The sequence below is a fragment of the Sycon ciliatum genome, chromosome 4, assembly GCF_964019385.1.
Source record: "Sycon ciliatum chromosome 4, ocSycCili1.1, whole genome shotgun sequence".
NCBI classification, from domain to species: domain Eukaryota; kingdom Metazoa; phylum Porifera; class Calcarea; order Leucosolenida; family Sycettidae; genus Sycon; species Sycon ciliatum.
In genome coordinates, this window is record NC_088646.1 from 27,634,360 (window position 1) to 27,652,357 (window position 17,998).

Genomic DNA, 17,998 nt, shown 5'->3' on the forward strand with positions numbered 1-17,998 from the left:
GCATCATCAAAATGACGTCAACTTGAAATTCTGTCGGGACAGCACCCATAGTGGAGTTGCACACTCTGGGTGGGGGGTTATGTACTCTTGGTACCACCAAGAGTCCATAACCCCAAGAGTGTGCAACTCTGTACATGGGGATCCGCGGTGGAATTCCAACATTACGTCAAAAATGACGTACACGTTCGTTGCACTTGTACTACTCCCTGGTTCCAAGCACCGCGGAATGTGGAGTTTTGTGCAGCTGTGCCACAGCGGCATGACGTAATGGAATTCCATCGCGCAGTGGGCCTACAGCAGCCAGACCCCAGTTGCACGCTCTTGGGGTTATGGACTCTTGGTACTACCATAGAGAAAGGCAGATTTTTCTGCTCTTTGTCTCGAACGCCAGGTGGGATGAAACTTAAAAAAATAATTTCACTACTATTAAAGTTAAAAGTTTGAAGTGAAATAATTATTTATTTAAAAAACCTCATCATCTTTCGAAATGAAGGACTCTGAACCAAGGAGTTAGAATTTGTATGACTCGCTGCTCTGAACTACACATGTAGCTCAGAAGAAAAAAAACTAGCCAGTAGGGAGTTTAGGACCATGAACCCAACTGTCTGACCTGACTGCAACGCTGCCACATGCATCTTGGTAAATCGGAGGGATGGGCCTGGACCAGCCACTGCTTGCTAGTCAACACGTCGACACCTCCGCACAGCAATCACACTCCGTAGCAGCCCTGCAATAGTCGACAGCACACAGCCCATTGCCACATGACCTCTACGTAAAAGGTTTACATGCATACAGTCGAGTCCACTTACAACGAACTCACATATACTGTTAACCGTGAAATTATTGCCATGGTCTAATTTCTGCGAAATTCGCGACTGCGTGGAAATCGCGAAATTTAGACAGCGCGAAAAGGAGATCCATGAACGGTTTAGCAAGAAGGCCACAGGTTAAGCAAGAATGCCATTCTGCAATCGCAAAATTAAAACCTTGCAAACCTGTCCGGATTCTGAAAACGCGAACTAAAAACGCCGCGAAAATTTCACGCTTTACAGTAGCAAATTCCGCGATATAACGATATATTGTTCATGTCCCAGTTCGAACCCACAGTGTAAGTGCATTACCCATATAAAAACCGCTCTGTGAGCGGTTCTGAAAAACCTCTACTGGTGCAGCCCCGTCGTAAAAGTAAGAAATTAGAACTGGCGCATTGTCCTCCCAAATGTGAACTGATCCACCTAAATCGCGATTGACGGGACCCGAACGCACCAGTAGCACGAGGTTCCTACCTGTGGATGCAGCTGGGGACGCTGGTCCATAGCCAAAGCCAAAGCGGCAAAGGTGGGCTTCGGGGTAGATCTAAAGTGTTGTATGGTAACTTGATCAGCGCCGACGCCGGCTGTGATCCTGTGCCCTCCCGACCTCGTGCTACTGGTGCGTTCGGGTCCAGTCACTCGCGATTTAGGTGGATCAGTTCACATTTGGGAGGACAATGCGCCAGTTCTAATTTCTTACTTTTACGACGGGGCTGCACCAGTAGAGGTTTTTCAGAACCGCTCACAGAGCGGTTTTTATATGGGTAATTTCAGTTCTTTTTCTGTTCCCTCCCCACCCCAGCCCAGCTCCGAAGATAAACATGGTGAGCACGCGCGCGATGCACTGTATGTAGCCATGCAACTGCAGTAGCACACTGAAACATTCCAGCCCTCCCCACCTTGCTACCCCGCACACAGACACCTTGTGACAAACACGCACATGCACATGGCACACACACACATGGGCACGCACACACATACATACATACACACACACAACCCAAACAGGAAATTCTTGATGAACATTGTATAATGCCATGGAAAGCAGTGGCCACCATACTTCAGGAAGTCAGTTGTGAAACAAAAATAATTCAACTACAATGTGTAGGTAAGCTGGCGGCCAAAGCACAACATTGCAAACCGTGATGATATTTGCCTAAGGATTGCAGTTTGCAGACCACACCATGGAAGCAGTGAATACAGAATTATGGTAATGTCATTTAAAGACAAGCAAAGAAGTGGCCACCATACACCAGAAACTTGCAGAAAGTCACATATCCAACAGATAGAGAAGTGAACAGCATCTGGTACAGCACACACAAAACCAAGCTGACCTGATACTCGTCCGAAGATCGTAAGTGGCAGATCCTTTTCAACGATAGCATGCAGGTGTACGTTACACGCATTGACAAAATCTGACTGTGTCACCGGCATACATTGTCATCACATGCATACCCCACAAGTTACACACATGCACAGTAGAAGCACAATAAAAGCAATGGAAAAATATGAAGGGGTTGCTGAAGCATCTTCACACTTCAATTTCAGACTTCGATGTGGTCGTCACGGGGTGATATACCTGCAAGATACAAGTGATACAGAAAGAAAGCATAAGGTCGTGAGGTAGGCTATGAGACACCACAAATGGGTCACCTACATGTATGTTAAGGGCTGGTGTACACACACACGCAGAATTATCATAATCGAGAATTTCCCAAACTACAGAAGAGCAATGAAATCCATTTGCATGCACAGGAGAAATTTTGCAGTATGATGCGCAGCTCGGGAATACACCTGTTGGCAATGGATTACATTCCCATTGGAATTCCCATTCACTTGGGATTCACAGAAGCAATTTGGCAGTGTGCTGCGTAATGCGACACGACCTGCGATTCTGCGTGCGATGCAAACTCGCACAAAATACCATTCACAGAATCACGACAAGACGTCAGCGATGCAACAGCGCCTTGCTGACGTGCCTCAAGTCAAAGCTCAATGAGAATGCGTTTGTCGGTTACAACTGGTACAAATGTACAAGCAATTTCTGAAAACTTGTGAAAATGCTCCTGTGAATCGTGCTTTAAGCAGTGCAGGAATGTCCCTCCTCCGCTCCCCCCCCCCCCCCCCCCCTCCACACCCTCAGGGAACTTGACAAGGAAGGGTGGTCTTCGCGGTTCCCAACATCTATTTGCAGTTTCTGGTCTCCACTATGTCTTTTCAATGGGGATTTGTACGTACCATAAAAGCAAGCCTAAAAAATGAACAGCACATTTGCCGTCCCCCCACTGGGGAGGATGCATTCCACAGCTATCCTGACAAGATATTCCGAGAAGCGGTGCTGAGTGCAATGCATTGTGAAACTGAAAAAGCTGACCAAGCCGCGGCATATAACGTCTAAACTTCAATTGTAGTTCGCCAGCTGACTACTTTCAAACTCCATGTAGGTTGGAGTACAGCTGGCTTAGAAGTTGACAACAACGGCGCACGCACATAAGCAATGGCCACCTTACCTGTACTGTAGCAGTACTTCCGAGTTCCCGTATGGGAGTGCCCACACTGTGTGTGCAATAGCAGCCTCATCGGACCAGTTCAATGCGACGCGGACAGTCCGACACTGAGGAGGACATTGAAGAAGTCAGAGACAGGAAGAATGGTTGATTTACAATTCAACTAGCAAGGCTGCACACCCACGAGGTTCCACTCACCATTGTGCCGTCCTTCTTGGAATGCAGAAATAACGCTTCCTCTCGAGAACGCAGCCTGTGACAGAGAAAAAGGAAGGAGCATCGCCATCGGCATTGGTCCTCTGCTATCACCGATTGCCGAGTTGCACAGTTCACTCTAACAAGACTGAGGATGCTCAAGAACTCCCCATCCATACCATTATTGGAGTAAGAGGGAAGGTCAGATTGCCTAGTTCCTAGGGCCTAGTATTCCTGGATGCCAGGATGTGCTGCCCCTCCCTTCTACTGCCTGGAAAGGGCAACATATGTGACAGCGTTCACCAGTACAGTCGGAGGAGAACATGGGAGAAGGCAAAAAAGGGCAACACACATGAATCCCTTATAAACAAGCAGTGGCAACTCTAGTACCAGCAATGTTGGACTTACATCCCAGCCATTGCCGCCGGATTCAGCGGCTTCTTCTTCTTCGTCTCCCATCTTGGAAGCACTCCTTCCCGTAAGTTCAGTCCTGGGATCGGGAGTACAGTCGGAGGAGGACGTCGGAAAAGGCAAAAAGGCAACACACATGATTCCCTTATAAGCAAGCAGTGGCAACTCTGGCACCAGCAATGTTGGACTTACATCCCAGCCATTGCCGCCGGATTCCCACGCTTCCTCTTCGTCGTCTTCCAGTTCCCAGGTTCCATCTTGCAAATACTCCTTCTCGTAAGTAAGTGCAGTCCTGGCCTGGGTGGATGCGCAGTACATTGACGATGGCGGAGATGGAGCAGGTCAGGGAGCCCTATAGGGGTCCCGAGAGCAGATTGTGGCCAAATTCGGGACGATGCCGGACGCCAGTCAGTATGAAGTAGCGAATTGCGGACCGCCACGTAGATTGGGGTCGCGGGGTCATAATCCATGGGCACTACTCGTACGTTGCTCCAAAAAAGGGCACTGCACTGTTCCACAGTTGCTGTTAGCGGTCGCCAAAGGCACTTGGTAGGCCGGTAATTGGGTCACGTGTCAACAAAGTGTCAACAACGTGTCAACAAAGTGTCGACCACGTGTCTTTAGCGGTACACTAATTTTGGTGTCCCCAAACTGAAAACATCGAGCACCAGTATGGAAAGGCTTTAGACAGAAAGCCTTTCCAATTTCTGTTATAACAAACTTCGGCTCTAAAGAACTAATTCTCCTGCACAATGGTGTTGGTTGTAATACCAGGAGTCGACTGTATGCACGCTGACAACTGCTAGCCGCTCATGACACACCTGGTTTCTCAGAGACAACACTGCATTGCTCTTTCTATGCTGGTCAACAGCACGCACAGACTATTATGATACATGATACATGTTGTATTGTAAGATACAAGGTATACAGGTACCGTAAAGTCGCAGATAAAAGCCGGGTTTGCATACAAGCACATCAAATCAAACGGGTCAAATGCATATAAGCCTGTCGCGCGTAGAAGCCTGGCTTCTATGCAAGCGCGGATCGGGTAGGTCAAGAGTGCATGCGCTATGCACGGTCGGTGCATAGTAAAACTGCCGCCATACCGGTAGTCAGTGGTAGATCTACGCGTGTCAGGTAGACTACATACTTGTAGACACGCAGCAGCAACAACAACAACAACAAAAAGCAAAAAAGCATGTCCTGACTAGTATGTACATGTATGTCACTCACCACATACTGGTAAGGAAAGCTAAGAATGGACACACACACACACACACAAACACACATATAATATATGTGTGTTTGTAGTACAGTAACACAATATCTTATGATGCAACCTGCAGCCTACATCATGTAGCAAGCAGTACACAGCACTGGCTAACCGAGACCCAGCGTGACCAGCACGCCAGCGAAATGAAGAGAAGTGCTAACGTGGCAAAAGAAAAACACTGCTAGCACAGGGAGTAAAGTACGGGGAATGTTGCAAGAGGTACAGATTGGGACGAGCAGGGATGCCTACAAGAGCATCGGTCTCGCACGGTGATATACACCAACACAACTGTGTTGACCAGGAGCACAGCTCTTTCAGCATACATGTATGTCCCAGTGAAGCACAGCTCTTTCAGTATACACGTATGTCCCAGTGGGGCACACCTCTCTCAGTACATGTATGGTCCAGCAAAGCACAGTTCTATCAGTATTAATGTATGGTCCAGTAGGGCACCTCTACCAGTGTACTCAAGTACACATATGTCCCAGTGGGGCACACCTCTCTCAGGATACATTGTATGTCCGAATGGGGCACCTCTCTCAGTATACATGTATGGCCCAGTGGGGCACAACAAGTTCATAGCAGGATACACACACCTTTTGTTTCCAGAACACGGGACTTTCCCGTGCGTCCACACGCCACGTTAAATAACCAATGATCAACCAGTCACTCGATCCTATCAGCTGCAGTCACCTGACCTGCAGTTCACTCTGTACCAGGCTGTAGATGGTGATAACCGTGACTACTGGGTACTGAGTAGCAAGGACAATCCACATCATGAGACTAACGGAACATGTGCAGGCACCGCACTGTGCCAGTTAGGCTACCATCCAGGACGTGAAGCCCAAAAGAGTCCACTCTCGTTGCTGCTGCTGCTGCTTGTACGATTGTGGTAGGATATGGCAGCGCCTGCAGATCAGTGAGTACAATTCTGCTTACTGCCGCTGTGAGGAGCGCCACATATAAAGCATCTCCAGTCCGTGTCTGTGATTGTACCAGCCGAGAAGGACAAGTACTGCCACTGTACAGATGTTCTACAGCACACAGACAAACAATCGTGAGCACGCACGCACGCACACACACACACACACACACACACACACACACACACACACACACACACACACACACACACACAGCATCCAGGTCACCAGCAGCAGCAGCAGAGCACATAAGCCAACACACATAGTGTACACATGAACTGTTCCTTGGTCGTGGCCAGCATGGTGATTAGCATGCGTACGTACATTCGCATACAGAAATTAACTGATGAGGGTTGATTTCCCTGAAACACTGTTTTTTTTGTTTTTTTTAAAACTTTGTTTTACTTCGCAAAATCCAAACGGGAATTTCTTCCCAATGACAAGGTAGCGAAGATAATTAATTTTATTGATCAATGATCAGAGAATGATGCTCTCTTGCACAGCTACCCTGGGTACAGCATACTGGTACCTGTATGTCTTTTTGCAGCGTCGGCTATACATGTTCCCAACTGCTACTTAAAAATCCCTACTTTCTCGTTTCAACAGATTTAGTGAGGTGGGCCAGAGACAGAGAGACAGAGAGAGAAAGAGCGCGCATGTGGTGGAGGTGGAATTGCCTCGTAGATTTAGGGCGCGTTTGGTTGGTACGAACTAGAACAGGATTCACCAGAACAGCGCGTTTGGTTGGGACTGCACCTGTTCTGGGTCGGCCAGAACATGTTCTGCTTGCTCCGGCCTCGAGGCCGGAGCAGACCGAGCAGTTTCACTTTTTCACAGTGAAACCTGGCGGGAACATCGACTTTGTTCCCAAATGATCACGTGCATACGCTTTTGGGTTGGACTCGTCGTACCGTACAAAGTGACCATGGTGATCCATACACATTTTGAAGAATGCACCAAGTTTGGCACATTTTTCCACAAAAATGTGCTCTGTTTCTGGAGTAGCGTTTGGTTGGCATGAGGCTGCTCCATGTGCACCAGCTGTTCGATCCTGTTCTAGATCGTACCAACCAAACGCACCCCTAGAGCCGAGGTACTTAATGTCCAAGGAGAAATATATTATATGGATGGAAAAGAATACCGTATTTTCGGAAATTAGCACCGATCTTTTATTTACACTGCCTGTCTGAAATAAGCACCACATCATTTCAGGGCTTTTAGCAGGGCTCGCAAACTACTAAGCACCTCGGACAGTATTGCCAAAAATACTTCATACAGGATCCTCGAAAAGCATTTTCACCTCAGCGATACCTCGGCTCTCCAGCACATGTGCCAGTGTTATGTGCTCAGAGATACGCCATACGTGTGTACTGAAGCCCTATCGCATTTGCCATACGCTTGCTGCTGAACATAATTTCCAACATGGCGTCCAGAACACGGTACACTGTAATACATCAGCACAACGGCATGCAACTGGCAGCATAGGGAGTTGTACGCACAAGTCCCACAGCATGTTAACATGTCTAGTCGTTACAAGACCGTTACCAGAACTTACTCAAATATTAGACTGTATTGGTGATCAGCAGCCGTCTGACAAACATACCTGTAACGACATTGCAAATAAGAACACATGCATGTAGGCATCACCATCATTCACCAACAACATTGCTATACTCTGTGCCTGGTTCTAGGTCAATGCAGACTATGAAAGACAAACTCCCCATTCAGCCCTCCTGCCCACGGCCATGAAGAACACTGAAGTGCTTGAGTACTGGAGTTCACTGGCAAATAGGTCACGTGGGTCTCCCTGGGAGAGGGGACTGGGAGAGAGATTCGAAAGGAATCTTGGAAAGATGACTCAATTGGCAATTGAACCAACCAACGGCCGACACCCGCTGTAGCACCATTGATTACGAAGGCGCTAATCTAGCCAGAAGTAGCTCATACACACACACACACACACACACACACACACACACACACGAGCGTGCGTGCACGCGTACACACATACACACATGCATACACACATGTACATCTATACACACACGTACATGTATGCCCACACACATGTACACACACGTACACGTACACACACACACTCACACACACACACACACACACACACACACACACACACACACACACACACACACACATACATACACATAAACATACGTACCAGGGCCGGCGCCACTGGTACGTCTGGTGCGGCCAGTTTTTACCAATTCCAGCATTCATAAGCTGCAGCTCAGTACGCAATTGATTATCTGGAAGTATGTAATAAGCGCTCCTCATGCGCTCCTCTCTAGAGTCTCTACCTTTTAAACTGTTCTCCTTGTAAAGTGAGGTCTACTGCGCTAGCTGCATATCTTTTGCTACAGGAATATGTAGCTGAAACAGACATATTATGCACAGAAATAGAGATGTATCCTGCCAGAATTTTGAAATTGGAAATGGGGAAATAATCGGCCTGTAGTCGACTTGGGGCCACACCGCCCCTCAGGAGCTGGCTCCGGGCCTGCGTACACACACATGCACACAGCCACACTTGAAGAAATGACTTACTCTAGATAGGGATGAGAGGTGTTTGCAATCGGGATAACCAAGTGACAATTGACCTGCGCAAATAACGCATGTGCACACACATACACATGCACACATACATACATACGTACACACACACACCCGCGCACGCACACACACGCACACACATATGCATATAGAAGCACACATATGAAATTCCTCAAAACTATCACAAGACACCTGGTACATGTAGTCAACCACGGCGCAGCTAGTGCCTACCGGTATGTATCCACAGCACGGCACAGCAGAGTTTGCAAGTCAGCAGAATAGAACACAGTACACTGCAACACATACCGTTTCTTGCGATCGACCTGGTACTACAACAGGATTGTTCACAGAGCAATTGGCCAGTGGCATGTAATGTGACATCTGTACAAATATATCGTGATACTTGGCTGAGATGTAATTCTTGTTGTATATCTTCAGGTCAATCTGCTCGCAGCAGCAACAAAAGCAAACGTACAAACGCACACAGATGGAAACGCACACACATACATACACACACACACACACACACACACACACACACACACACACACACACACACACACACACACACACACACACACACACACACACACCAGAGTACTCTGAACTTCATGCACAGCGCAGTCATTACACAACAGAACAATGAAGTGCCGATGTCACCTGAGCTGGCAGTTCGCACTCATAATTATATTCATGAACATTCGCCGGTCCCAGCTCTTCACACATACACCTTGTATAATTATCTTGAAATCCAGAAAATGGATTATACATGTACATGCACACATACTGTAAGACCACTAATATGAACGAAACTTTAATTCTAACGTTTTAACCAATTGCAAAAAATCAATTTGAAGTCGTTATGTGCAAACCGATATGTACATGTACAGTCATTTGCCGGTTTTGAGACAGAATTCGTTAGAATTTCACTTCGCTAACCAACAAAATTCCGGAGATCGTTAACTTTAGTTGACGTTAAAATATCTGGCATTTACAGTACAGCATATTGCAAAAAAACCCATCCAGGTATAGTAAATCACAGTACTACTTCAAGAAGAGGCAATCAAGGTACTTAGTGTACTACGATGTGTGTTGCGCTTACGTCAAACGAGACACTTGATAGTATAGTGGAATTGTCATCAAATTCATACTCTGCCTCGGCACGGTTCAACTCCACCAGCGATGTGCGCTCAAAGAGCAGAAACACCAGCACGGAGATGATTGCAAAACATATGGCAACTGATACACCCACTCGGAGCTTCCTATGAAGGAGGAGAACACACACACACACACACACACGCGTGCGCGCACACACACACACACACGCACACCCCCCCCCCCCCCCCACACACACACACACGCACACACAACCAGGCAACCAAGCAAGTGTGAACAGGACCAAGAATAAGCCCGTTGCGCATTTCCAAATACAGAATGTATGAGTGTGTGCTGGGATCAGGAATGCACTGTCCAGCACCGTACACAACCGTACCCAGGTGGCTGTGGACAGTGTTCATGGTACAAACACTACGCCATTGCACAATGGACTTATAAAGAAAGAAAGGGAACGAGATCCTATCGATAGAACAGCACTCTGACCACTGACAGTGATACTACAGTAAAGGAAGCACAGAAACTAACCTTCTCATACACTTCATAATTTATAGGAAATGAAAAGGACCAAGGAACTACAAGTTACGCTCTAATGTCCACTAACACCACCAGTTACTAAACCATCACCTCATGCTCATGGACATTATAGTCCACTAACACCACCAGATACTAAACCATCACCTCATGCTCATGGACATTATAGCGTAACTTGCAGTTCCTTGGTCCTTTTCATTTTTAATAAATTAATCCTTGGCTCTCCATCCGAATCCATTCTTACACTTCATAATGTTCATACACGTACATGTATGTTCAAAATTACCAGCCAATGCGCATTGTATGAATGAAAGCAATGGTGTCATGGGCACCGCCACACAAGCAATCTAGTGTGGAATAGTAGTGCTGCATGCTAGTACTGTGTACCGTTGCTCACCAAGATCATGACACGGACCATCTAACCATAGTGGCGCCGGCAACTTACGTTCGTTTGGGCTTGAGGCGCTTGTCCCTCAGCGATATCAACGCAATAGCTGAGCAAATACACGTACGTTCACACATGTACACGTTGGCGTGGCACATGTACACACAGATCAGAAGAATATGTAAGTGCAATTCAATTCGAAGATTGGCTACCTTGATGCAGAGATCAACGGGCTACATTGTTCGTTGGCAATACAGAAGGTGCAAACTGGAAACACAGATAAGCTAATGGAGTTTACCTAAGTAGGTGGTGCACCCATGAACATGTACGTGCTCCTTTCATGACATGATCATTTCCACGCCAACAAAGCTAAACCTTCGCATGTTGGTGTTTGACAAGCTCCAGAAGCTTATCTTCTAGTGCCATGACCTATCGTTCCACATCAAGCAGACAGCATCATCGTGATAACGTTGTTTATGTACGAATCTGGTGCGTAGCACGCAAATTTGGCTGCAGTCCGTCAGAAAATTGCCGTATTCGGAATGGGAAACTCTCCGTACGCATTCCAATGTGATTTCTTTGCATGAACGTTGAGCAAAATATTTGTTTGCGATCTGTGAAGTCCAAGAATGCAAGTGCTCACATCTTCACATTGCCTTCCCGCCACGTAGAGCAGAACCTCGCTTTTTATCCCGAAATCCGTACTTGAAAAGTACAGAGGCTGCGCTTAGTAAGCAGTGAAACGACCGACCTGAATTCCTTATGGACGAAGTTGAACCCTATCATTGACTGGCTATCTTCTGACATTGCGCCCATGCATGAACACCAGGGAGACGACACGGGCGACTTTATCGCTAAACCATGTGGGTTTCAAACCCGGGCTGCTCATTAACGAAGTGATGCTTTCAGTGAAAGTTTCCACATAAATCCTCGTCTAGTAAGGCGCGCTCGCCCAGTTTCGGGGAAGTGCACGAGTTTGATTGGGACGAAGGGAGCGTCTCAGCTTCCACGTCCCAAGATCATTCCACCCAGCACCTCGAAGACTGCAAGTACAGTCTGTATCGGCTATAGAGTGACCGGATATAAGAATATATCGGCTACAGTGATATTGGTACGAAGTATCAAAAGCAAAACGTATTTTATCCAGCACAAATATCACTATAACCAATATTATCGGATGTAATGATATATCGGATATTATGATGGCAACAAAGAATCAAAACATGCATAACACACTACATTATAATCGGCTATAGTGATAACTTTAAAATACATGTTGCAATAATATCAAGGGCCCAATCTTTTTACTTTCTTCACGTTGCTTATTTTTATAGTGATACAGCACACACGTACATAACATAATTTTGTTATGGAAATGCGGGCACTGTCATCTATGCAGCATGCTCATTTGTCAAAACGCCATGCTGGAAGTATTTCCTTGCCTTTCATGTGTCGATCGAAAAAAATCCATCGTATCGCATATAGTGATGCATCGGTTATAGTGATAAAATCACGGAAATCAAAAGGGTACGCTATAGCCGATACAGACTGTACTACAATATAGTAGTGAAATTAAATTATTTTGGTTTTAGGACACACCTCCCATTTGAAGGGGAATTGCATCGATTTTTCGAGTAGGCTCCAGAAGGAAGACAATTTGATATCGGTTCGAATGACATATCTATCGCTTCCATACGATAAGCCAAACTTGCCAAATCGCCAATTGTATACTCACGTTGCCATAGCGACCAGCGGAGTGATGACGTATGAAAGGCTTAGCTCCACCACAGAGAAGGTCGATCACTGCAGAAATCGGTCATTTTCAATTGGTTTGTTGTATTCACGAAGTGAAAGAAGGGCTGTGTTCAGTGCTGTTCGTGCAGTGAACTGTTTGTTAGTAGTCCTCTCGGTTGTGTACTGGGACGTGACACCGACAGGAGAAAGCTGGAGTGCGGAGACATCAGCAGACAAGCGAAAATAGTGACGAACAAAATGCTGAAATCTTGGTTGGGACAAATCAGACGTTCAGCATTTACCCCAACCACGGACCATGCCGTTTGCTCTTTCGGAAGTTTCCACTTCCTGAAGATGGATGTGGTGCTTCCTGGCGACTCTCCTATCTCTCTTAAAGGGGAAGTTAAGGCAAAAATTAAAACTTCACCAGTTGTAGTATTCGGGGTGCTGAGTCGAATGGTCTTGGTCCGAGAAAGCTGAGACGCTCCCTTCCTACTTGAATCCCAATCGAACTCGCGCACTTCCACCGAAACTGGGTGACTGCGCCCTACTAGATGGGGATTTGTATGCAAAATGTCACTAAAAGCGCCATTTCGTTCTTATAAAAGCACGGATGACCGCGATTGGCCCATATGTTGTAGTCTTTTGGACGCTGAGTCGACTGGTTTTGGTCCGAAAAGGCTGCGATGCAGCGTTCCTCCTTTATTCCCAATCGAACATGGTTGAACAAGCGGTCACGTGCTCCTGGGTGCCCAAATCACCTGGTCACCACGCCAGCAGGCGACAACTTTCACACCAAGGTTCAACTCGAGTGACAGGACTGCACCCAAAAAAGGTCAAACAGGCTAGTAAGTTGTACCCTGCAGGCACGGTGACCAGGTGACTGGCGTACGCAGGAGCACGTGACCGCTTGTTCAACCATGTTCGATTGGGAATAAAGGAGGATCGCCGCATCGCAGCCTTTTCGGACCAAAACCAATCGACTCAGCGTCCAAAAGACTACAACATATGGGCCAATCGCGGTCATCCATGCTTTTATAAGAACGAAATGGCGCTTTTAGTGACATTTTGCATACAAATCCCCATCTAGTAGGGCGCAGTCACCCAGTTTCGGTGGAAGTGCGCGAGTTCGATTGGGATTCAAGTAGGAAGGGAGCGTCTCAGCTTCCTCGGACCACGACCATTCGACTCAGCACCCCGAAGACTACAACTGGTGAAATTTTAATTTTTGCCTTAACTTCCCCTTTAACATCTTCTGAAGCCAGGTGAGACGACGGGTGGTGGAGAATTGACGAATGAAATAATGTCATAGGTTTGAAAGTTTGCTGAAAATGTCTCAGGAGAGAAGGCGAATAATGAGCATCTTCTCCTAGAGGAAACCATTTCCTAGGCACAGTCAGCCTAGGGAAATGCAGGAGAAGGTCGATAAACAGTTCACGGCACTAACAGCATTGAACACAGCACTACTTTCACATCGTGAATACAATAAGACAATTGAAAATGCCCAATTTCTGCAGTGATCGACCTTCTCTGTGATGGAGCTAAGCCTTTCATACGTCATCACTGCGCTGGTCGCTATGGCAACGTGAGTATACAATTGGCGATTTGGCAAGTTTGGCTTATCGTATGGAAGCGAGAGATATGCCATTCGAACCGATATCAAATTGTCTTTCTTCTGGACCCTACTCGAAAAATCGATGCACTTCCCCTTTAACCCTTTACCTTCTGTGTGTACATGAATCGACCGAATTTGGTCGATGGACATGCATGCACTAAAACATTCGTAACTTGATCAATTCTTGACGGAATCTCAAGAACTAAATATATAGGAAGAAGCCGAAGAGCCCAGCTGTTCATTGCAACAATCGGCGAAGAGCTGCGATGCCGCATTCCAAAGATATCGCGCTCGACATTTCAGTCACGGCAAAAGTCGATTTTTTTCTGAGTGACTGGCCTTGAGCTGGGGATTTTCCCTCTCCTGACATGCTGAGTCACCTGTGCATGTTTTGAGCGCGTGGGCAGCATAAAAAGAAACCCAGGACATCAAATTTGAAATGTTTACGATGAAGGAGTGAGAAATGGCTGACGAGGAGAGAATTTTCTCGGATACCCAGCGATGGGGAGTATTTTAAGCACCCTGGCGTTGGATATGTGATCTCAGTAGTGTCCAGTTTGAGCTCATTGTACGCAGCTCGTGGAGAGCTTTCCAGAATGCCCAAGAGTGTGAAAATCGGTTGATTATAACCAAAGATATTCTTAGAATGAGGTGAGAAATATCGTATTTGGAGCTGCCTGGGAATTATGGTCAGAAGGTAAAGGGTTAAGCTGGCCATCACGAAATGGAAGACGCGTTTAACCCTTTGAGGCCCATAGTACGGATATATCCGTACCAGTGTACAGTGCATACTTTTCAAAGCGCAACCTGGCGTAACTCGGCTGTCCCTTGACCAAATCGGATAATTGAAAGGTCTATCGACATTAGAATTGTCTCAGCTATCGGCTCGAAAAATCCCGAAGGCGATCCGAGGTCGGAGAGCGGAGTTATGAGACTCGAACTAAATTCGCTCAGCAGAGTCACCTCGGGCGCGTGCATTTTGAACTCGTTTTGGGGGGTTTTCCCTGACTCGCGGCCCACACAGCCACAGATAGTTCACGTCATCGCAAAGGCATGTTTCTCAGCTCTCATGTAAAAAAAATGAACGATCTGCGATACATTTTGTTGAAATGGCAGAGAATTTGAGTTGGGCGCTCGCAATGCTGGCTTTGGAGCGCCGAATCGCGCTGCGACGCTGGTTCTGTGGATTCCTTGATGGGTTTCTGGGTATCGCTGTGTTCCTTTGGCCAAGAGCTTTCCAGAAAGCCCAAGATCACCAAAATCGGCCAAAGGACACCAAAGTAACGACCAGATAAGTACCTGGGCTCGCGTATGCAGTGCATTCCTTGAAATAATTGTGGGCCCTAAAGGGTTTAAGGGAGGTGCCCGGATACCGGAGGTGGGCAGATATGGCATATATGGGAAATCGGGATACGAGAGGTTCTACTGCAGCTTGCAGTATTTAATACATTGTAGGTTCAAAGTTCAAACGTATCCATACTGTACAATTATATGTTTGTACTGTTCTAGTAAGTAAGTGACTTTTACTTACTTTACTGTTCTAGTACCCGACTTGTTTTTAACTGCTATTATCAATATTGAATAAAATAAATAAACCCAAAGACCTGGGTGTGGCTCGTGTATAAAAGTGAAATGGATTAATGTGTCTAGTGCACTTGACACACAGCCTGAACTCAAAAGACAAGTGCTTGAACCTGTCCCCACAGGATACCGCGATTCCGCGGACGCGGAATTTTCCGCGTTATTGGTTATCATCCGCGTTTTCGTGAGATTTCGCATAAATCCCGCGTTATTCATGAGAATATACAAGAAAATAGTGCATGCTGTTGAAAATGTAGTACAAAGTCGTATGGGTTCATGAGTTTGTACGACAAAGTTGTATTCTTTAATCCCGCATATTTGCCGCATAGTGGCCTGTTTTCGCCCGCATAATTATGCGCATAATTTTAGGATTTTGTCCGCGTTATTCTGTGGGGACAGTTGAACTAGAGGTACATCTAGGTATACATACATTTCTCCACCCAGTTGATAAGGCTTTGCCTTTACGGCTTTAGTCGGCTTATGTCTTTTCACCCCTACTATACTGCTTACATGAAGAACGGTCGCCTGCGTCCACCGTTCCACGACCTTTGCATGTAGGGCATTCTGGTCTTACGTCATCAGGATGCGGAGCAAAGTGCAAGATAGAGGTTGCACTTGCGAGGCTTTCTCTTCCCGTGGCCATCAGCGAGTTGCGTTGTTTGTTGTCCTTATATCGACTCCCCTAAACCAGATGACTGGACAGGACACTACGGTAGCAATGGATATCCACGTGTGGTGCTGCAGTAACTAATTACTTAGCTTCAACTGAATGCCAGTACTACATTATTCTTCCTGTGTGTGACCATAACAATGCCGGTACCTTTGAAGTTTCTCTTCGTCGAAAGTCCCCACGTGGAAATCACGTTGCGTGTGGCTCAGACAGCATCTAGCAGAGCTATCAGCATCTAGCAGAGCTATCTCGCCATTTTGCCACGCGGAGGCTGATCTTGTTCTGGACAACAAAACAGTCAAGGCTCTTTCTGACGTCCTATGCCTGGATATGACTCCAGGAGTTGTCTTTGGACTTCTTTTGCCAAGTTTTGGCTTTGCTTTCAAAATCGAATGTCGATGAAGACGAAAATGGATGATTCATCGATTTTTTTCCTTTGACCTCATCAGATTGTTTCTAGAGTGACATCACAGGCCTTGCCTGGCATGCCATGCACGGTGACGGTGCCACCCGTAGATCTACGCGCGTGGTACGCGCCGTAACCGCGGCCGGTACCGGTACCCGGTACACAAGCAAGAGTACATAACCCTGGGCCGGGGGTTATGTTACGTAGATCTACTCTTGGTTTTTTTTGGTTTTTTTGGAAAACTGACGTCACATGTGATCAGAGAGCTAGAGCAAGATCAAGAGAAGCATAGCATTACGCCATTAGTCCGCACAATCACGGGCCAAGGCTCAACGGGACACCCTATGCCTATGGCCTAGCCTCCACGACAGCCAGGGAGGCACAGCCATCCATCGGAGGCTGCCAAACTCGGCGAGCCCCACGCAGACACATGACACTCGAACGCAGCAGGGCGAAAGACAGCCTGCAGCGGAGGTGGGCAATAAGCACCCCTCCCACGTAGCGACTGGAGATGTGCAATCCGGCTCACCAGTGCAGCGGCACCCTTGCCGCATCCTCTGGTGGAAGAGAGCACAAAGGGGAGAAAAGTGGATCGCTCCACTTCTCGGACTCTCCGATCGTAGCGACGCCGTTTCTCTTGCTCGTGGTGCCGGTAGCAGGCAGAGAGAGAGGAGGAGGTGCGGTTCGAAGACGCATAAGGGTTGAACACCCGTACATCAATAAAAGTGCGTTCGAACCGACCCCCCCCCCCAAACTCCACTGGCCACCACATCCAAACGAGCTTGATCCTCGGTTGATGCAGACCGGAGCTGAAACTGCTCCCCAGTCAGGGGTTGGAGATGCGGCTCCACTGCGACGTTGTGGGCGGCACCCTTCAATGAGCTTGCCAGTATGTCGCGCACCTCGTTGTGGCGGATCGAGGGGAACCCACCGAAAGGACAGGACAAGGTGTGAGCAGTGGTGAATGCCTTCTCGCAAACACAGGTGGTGGGCAGGCGAGAAGGCGTCCAACCGTAACGGAGGCAGAGGCCATCCAAGAATTCCCCCTTCGACAAAGCGAAGCCATGGCGAGCGATGGGTCGGCAGGTGAGCCAGCTTGATGCTCCCTTCTCCTCTGCCAGACTGATAGCGAGATCGAGTTCGCTGTGCTCGGTGCGGAACGTATCGGCAGCTATCTTCATTGTCTTTCTGGCCTCAGAGCGAGCCTGACTCTTGGCCCTGCGGACACAGGCAAGAGCATCATCGAGGTGCTCCTCTTGCGCCATGAT

The 17,998-nt window shown here is 47.3% G+C and overlaps 1 protein-coding gene across 1 annotated transcript; it reads right to left on the minus strand.

Moving 5' to 3' along the window:
- Positions 1-1,824: 1,824 nt before the first annotated feature.
- On the minus strand, positions 1,825-16,715 carry LOC135815410 (transmembrane protein 106B-like). The gene is made up of 10 exons (XM_065328703.1): positions 16,165-16,715; positions 10,785-10,833; positions 9,795-9,954; positions 8,999-9,136; positions 8,687-8,739; positions 7,677-7,724; positions 3,923-6,232; positions 3,518-3,572; positions 3,323-3,426; positions 1,825-2,391 (listed from the first exon to the last, which is right to left on the minus strand). The coding sequence occupies exons 1-7, from the start codon at positions 16,295-16,297 to the stop codon at positions 6,115-6,117; spliced, it is 699 nt and encodes a 232-aa protein (XP_065184775.1). The 5' UTR covers positions 16,298-16,715; the 3' UTR covers positions 1,825-2,391; positions 3,323-3,426; positions 3,518-3,572; positions 3,923-6,114.
- Positions 16,716-17,998: the final 1,283 nt, after the last annotated feature.

Coding starts and splice junctions, on each gene's coding strand:
- LOC135815410 (XM_065328703.1), bottom strand. CDS start 16,297: ATGGCCACGGGAAGAGAAAGCCTCGCAAGTGCAACCTCTATCTTGCAC. Junction 10,834..16,164: donor CGCAGGCGACCGTTCTTCAT/GTAAGCAGTATA, acceptor GTATTTGCTCAG/CTATTGCGTTGATATCGCTG. Junction 7,725..8,686: donor ACCTCTCATCCCTATCTAGA/GTAAGTCATTTC, acceptor ATGTCGTTACAG/GTATGTTTGTCAGACGGCTG.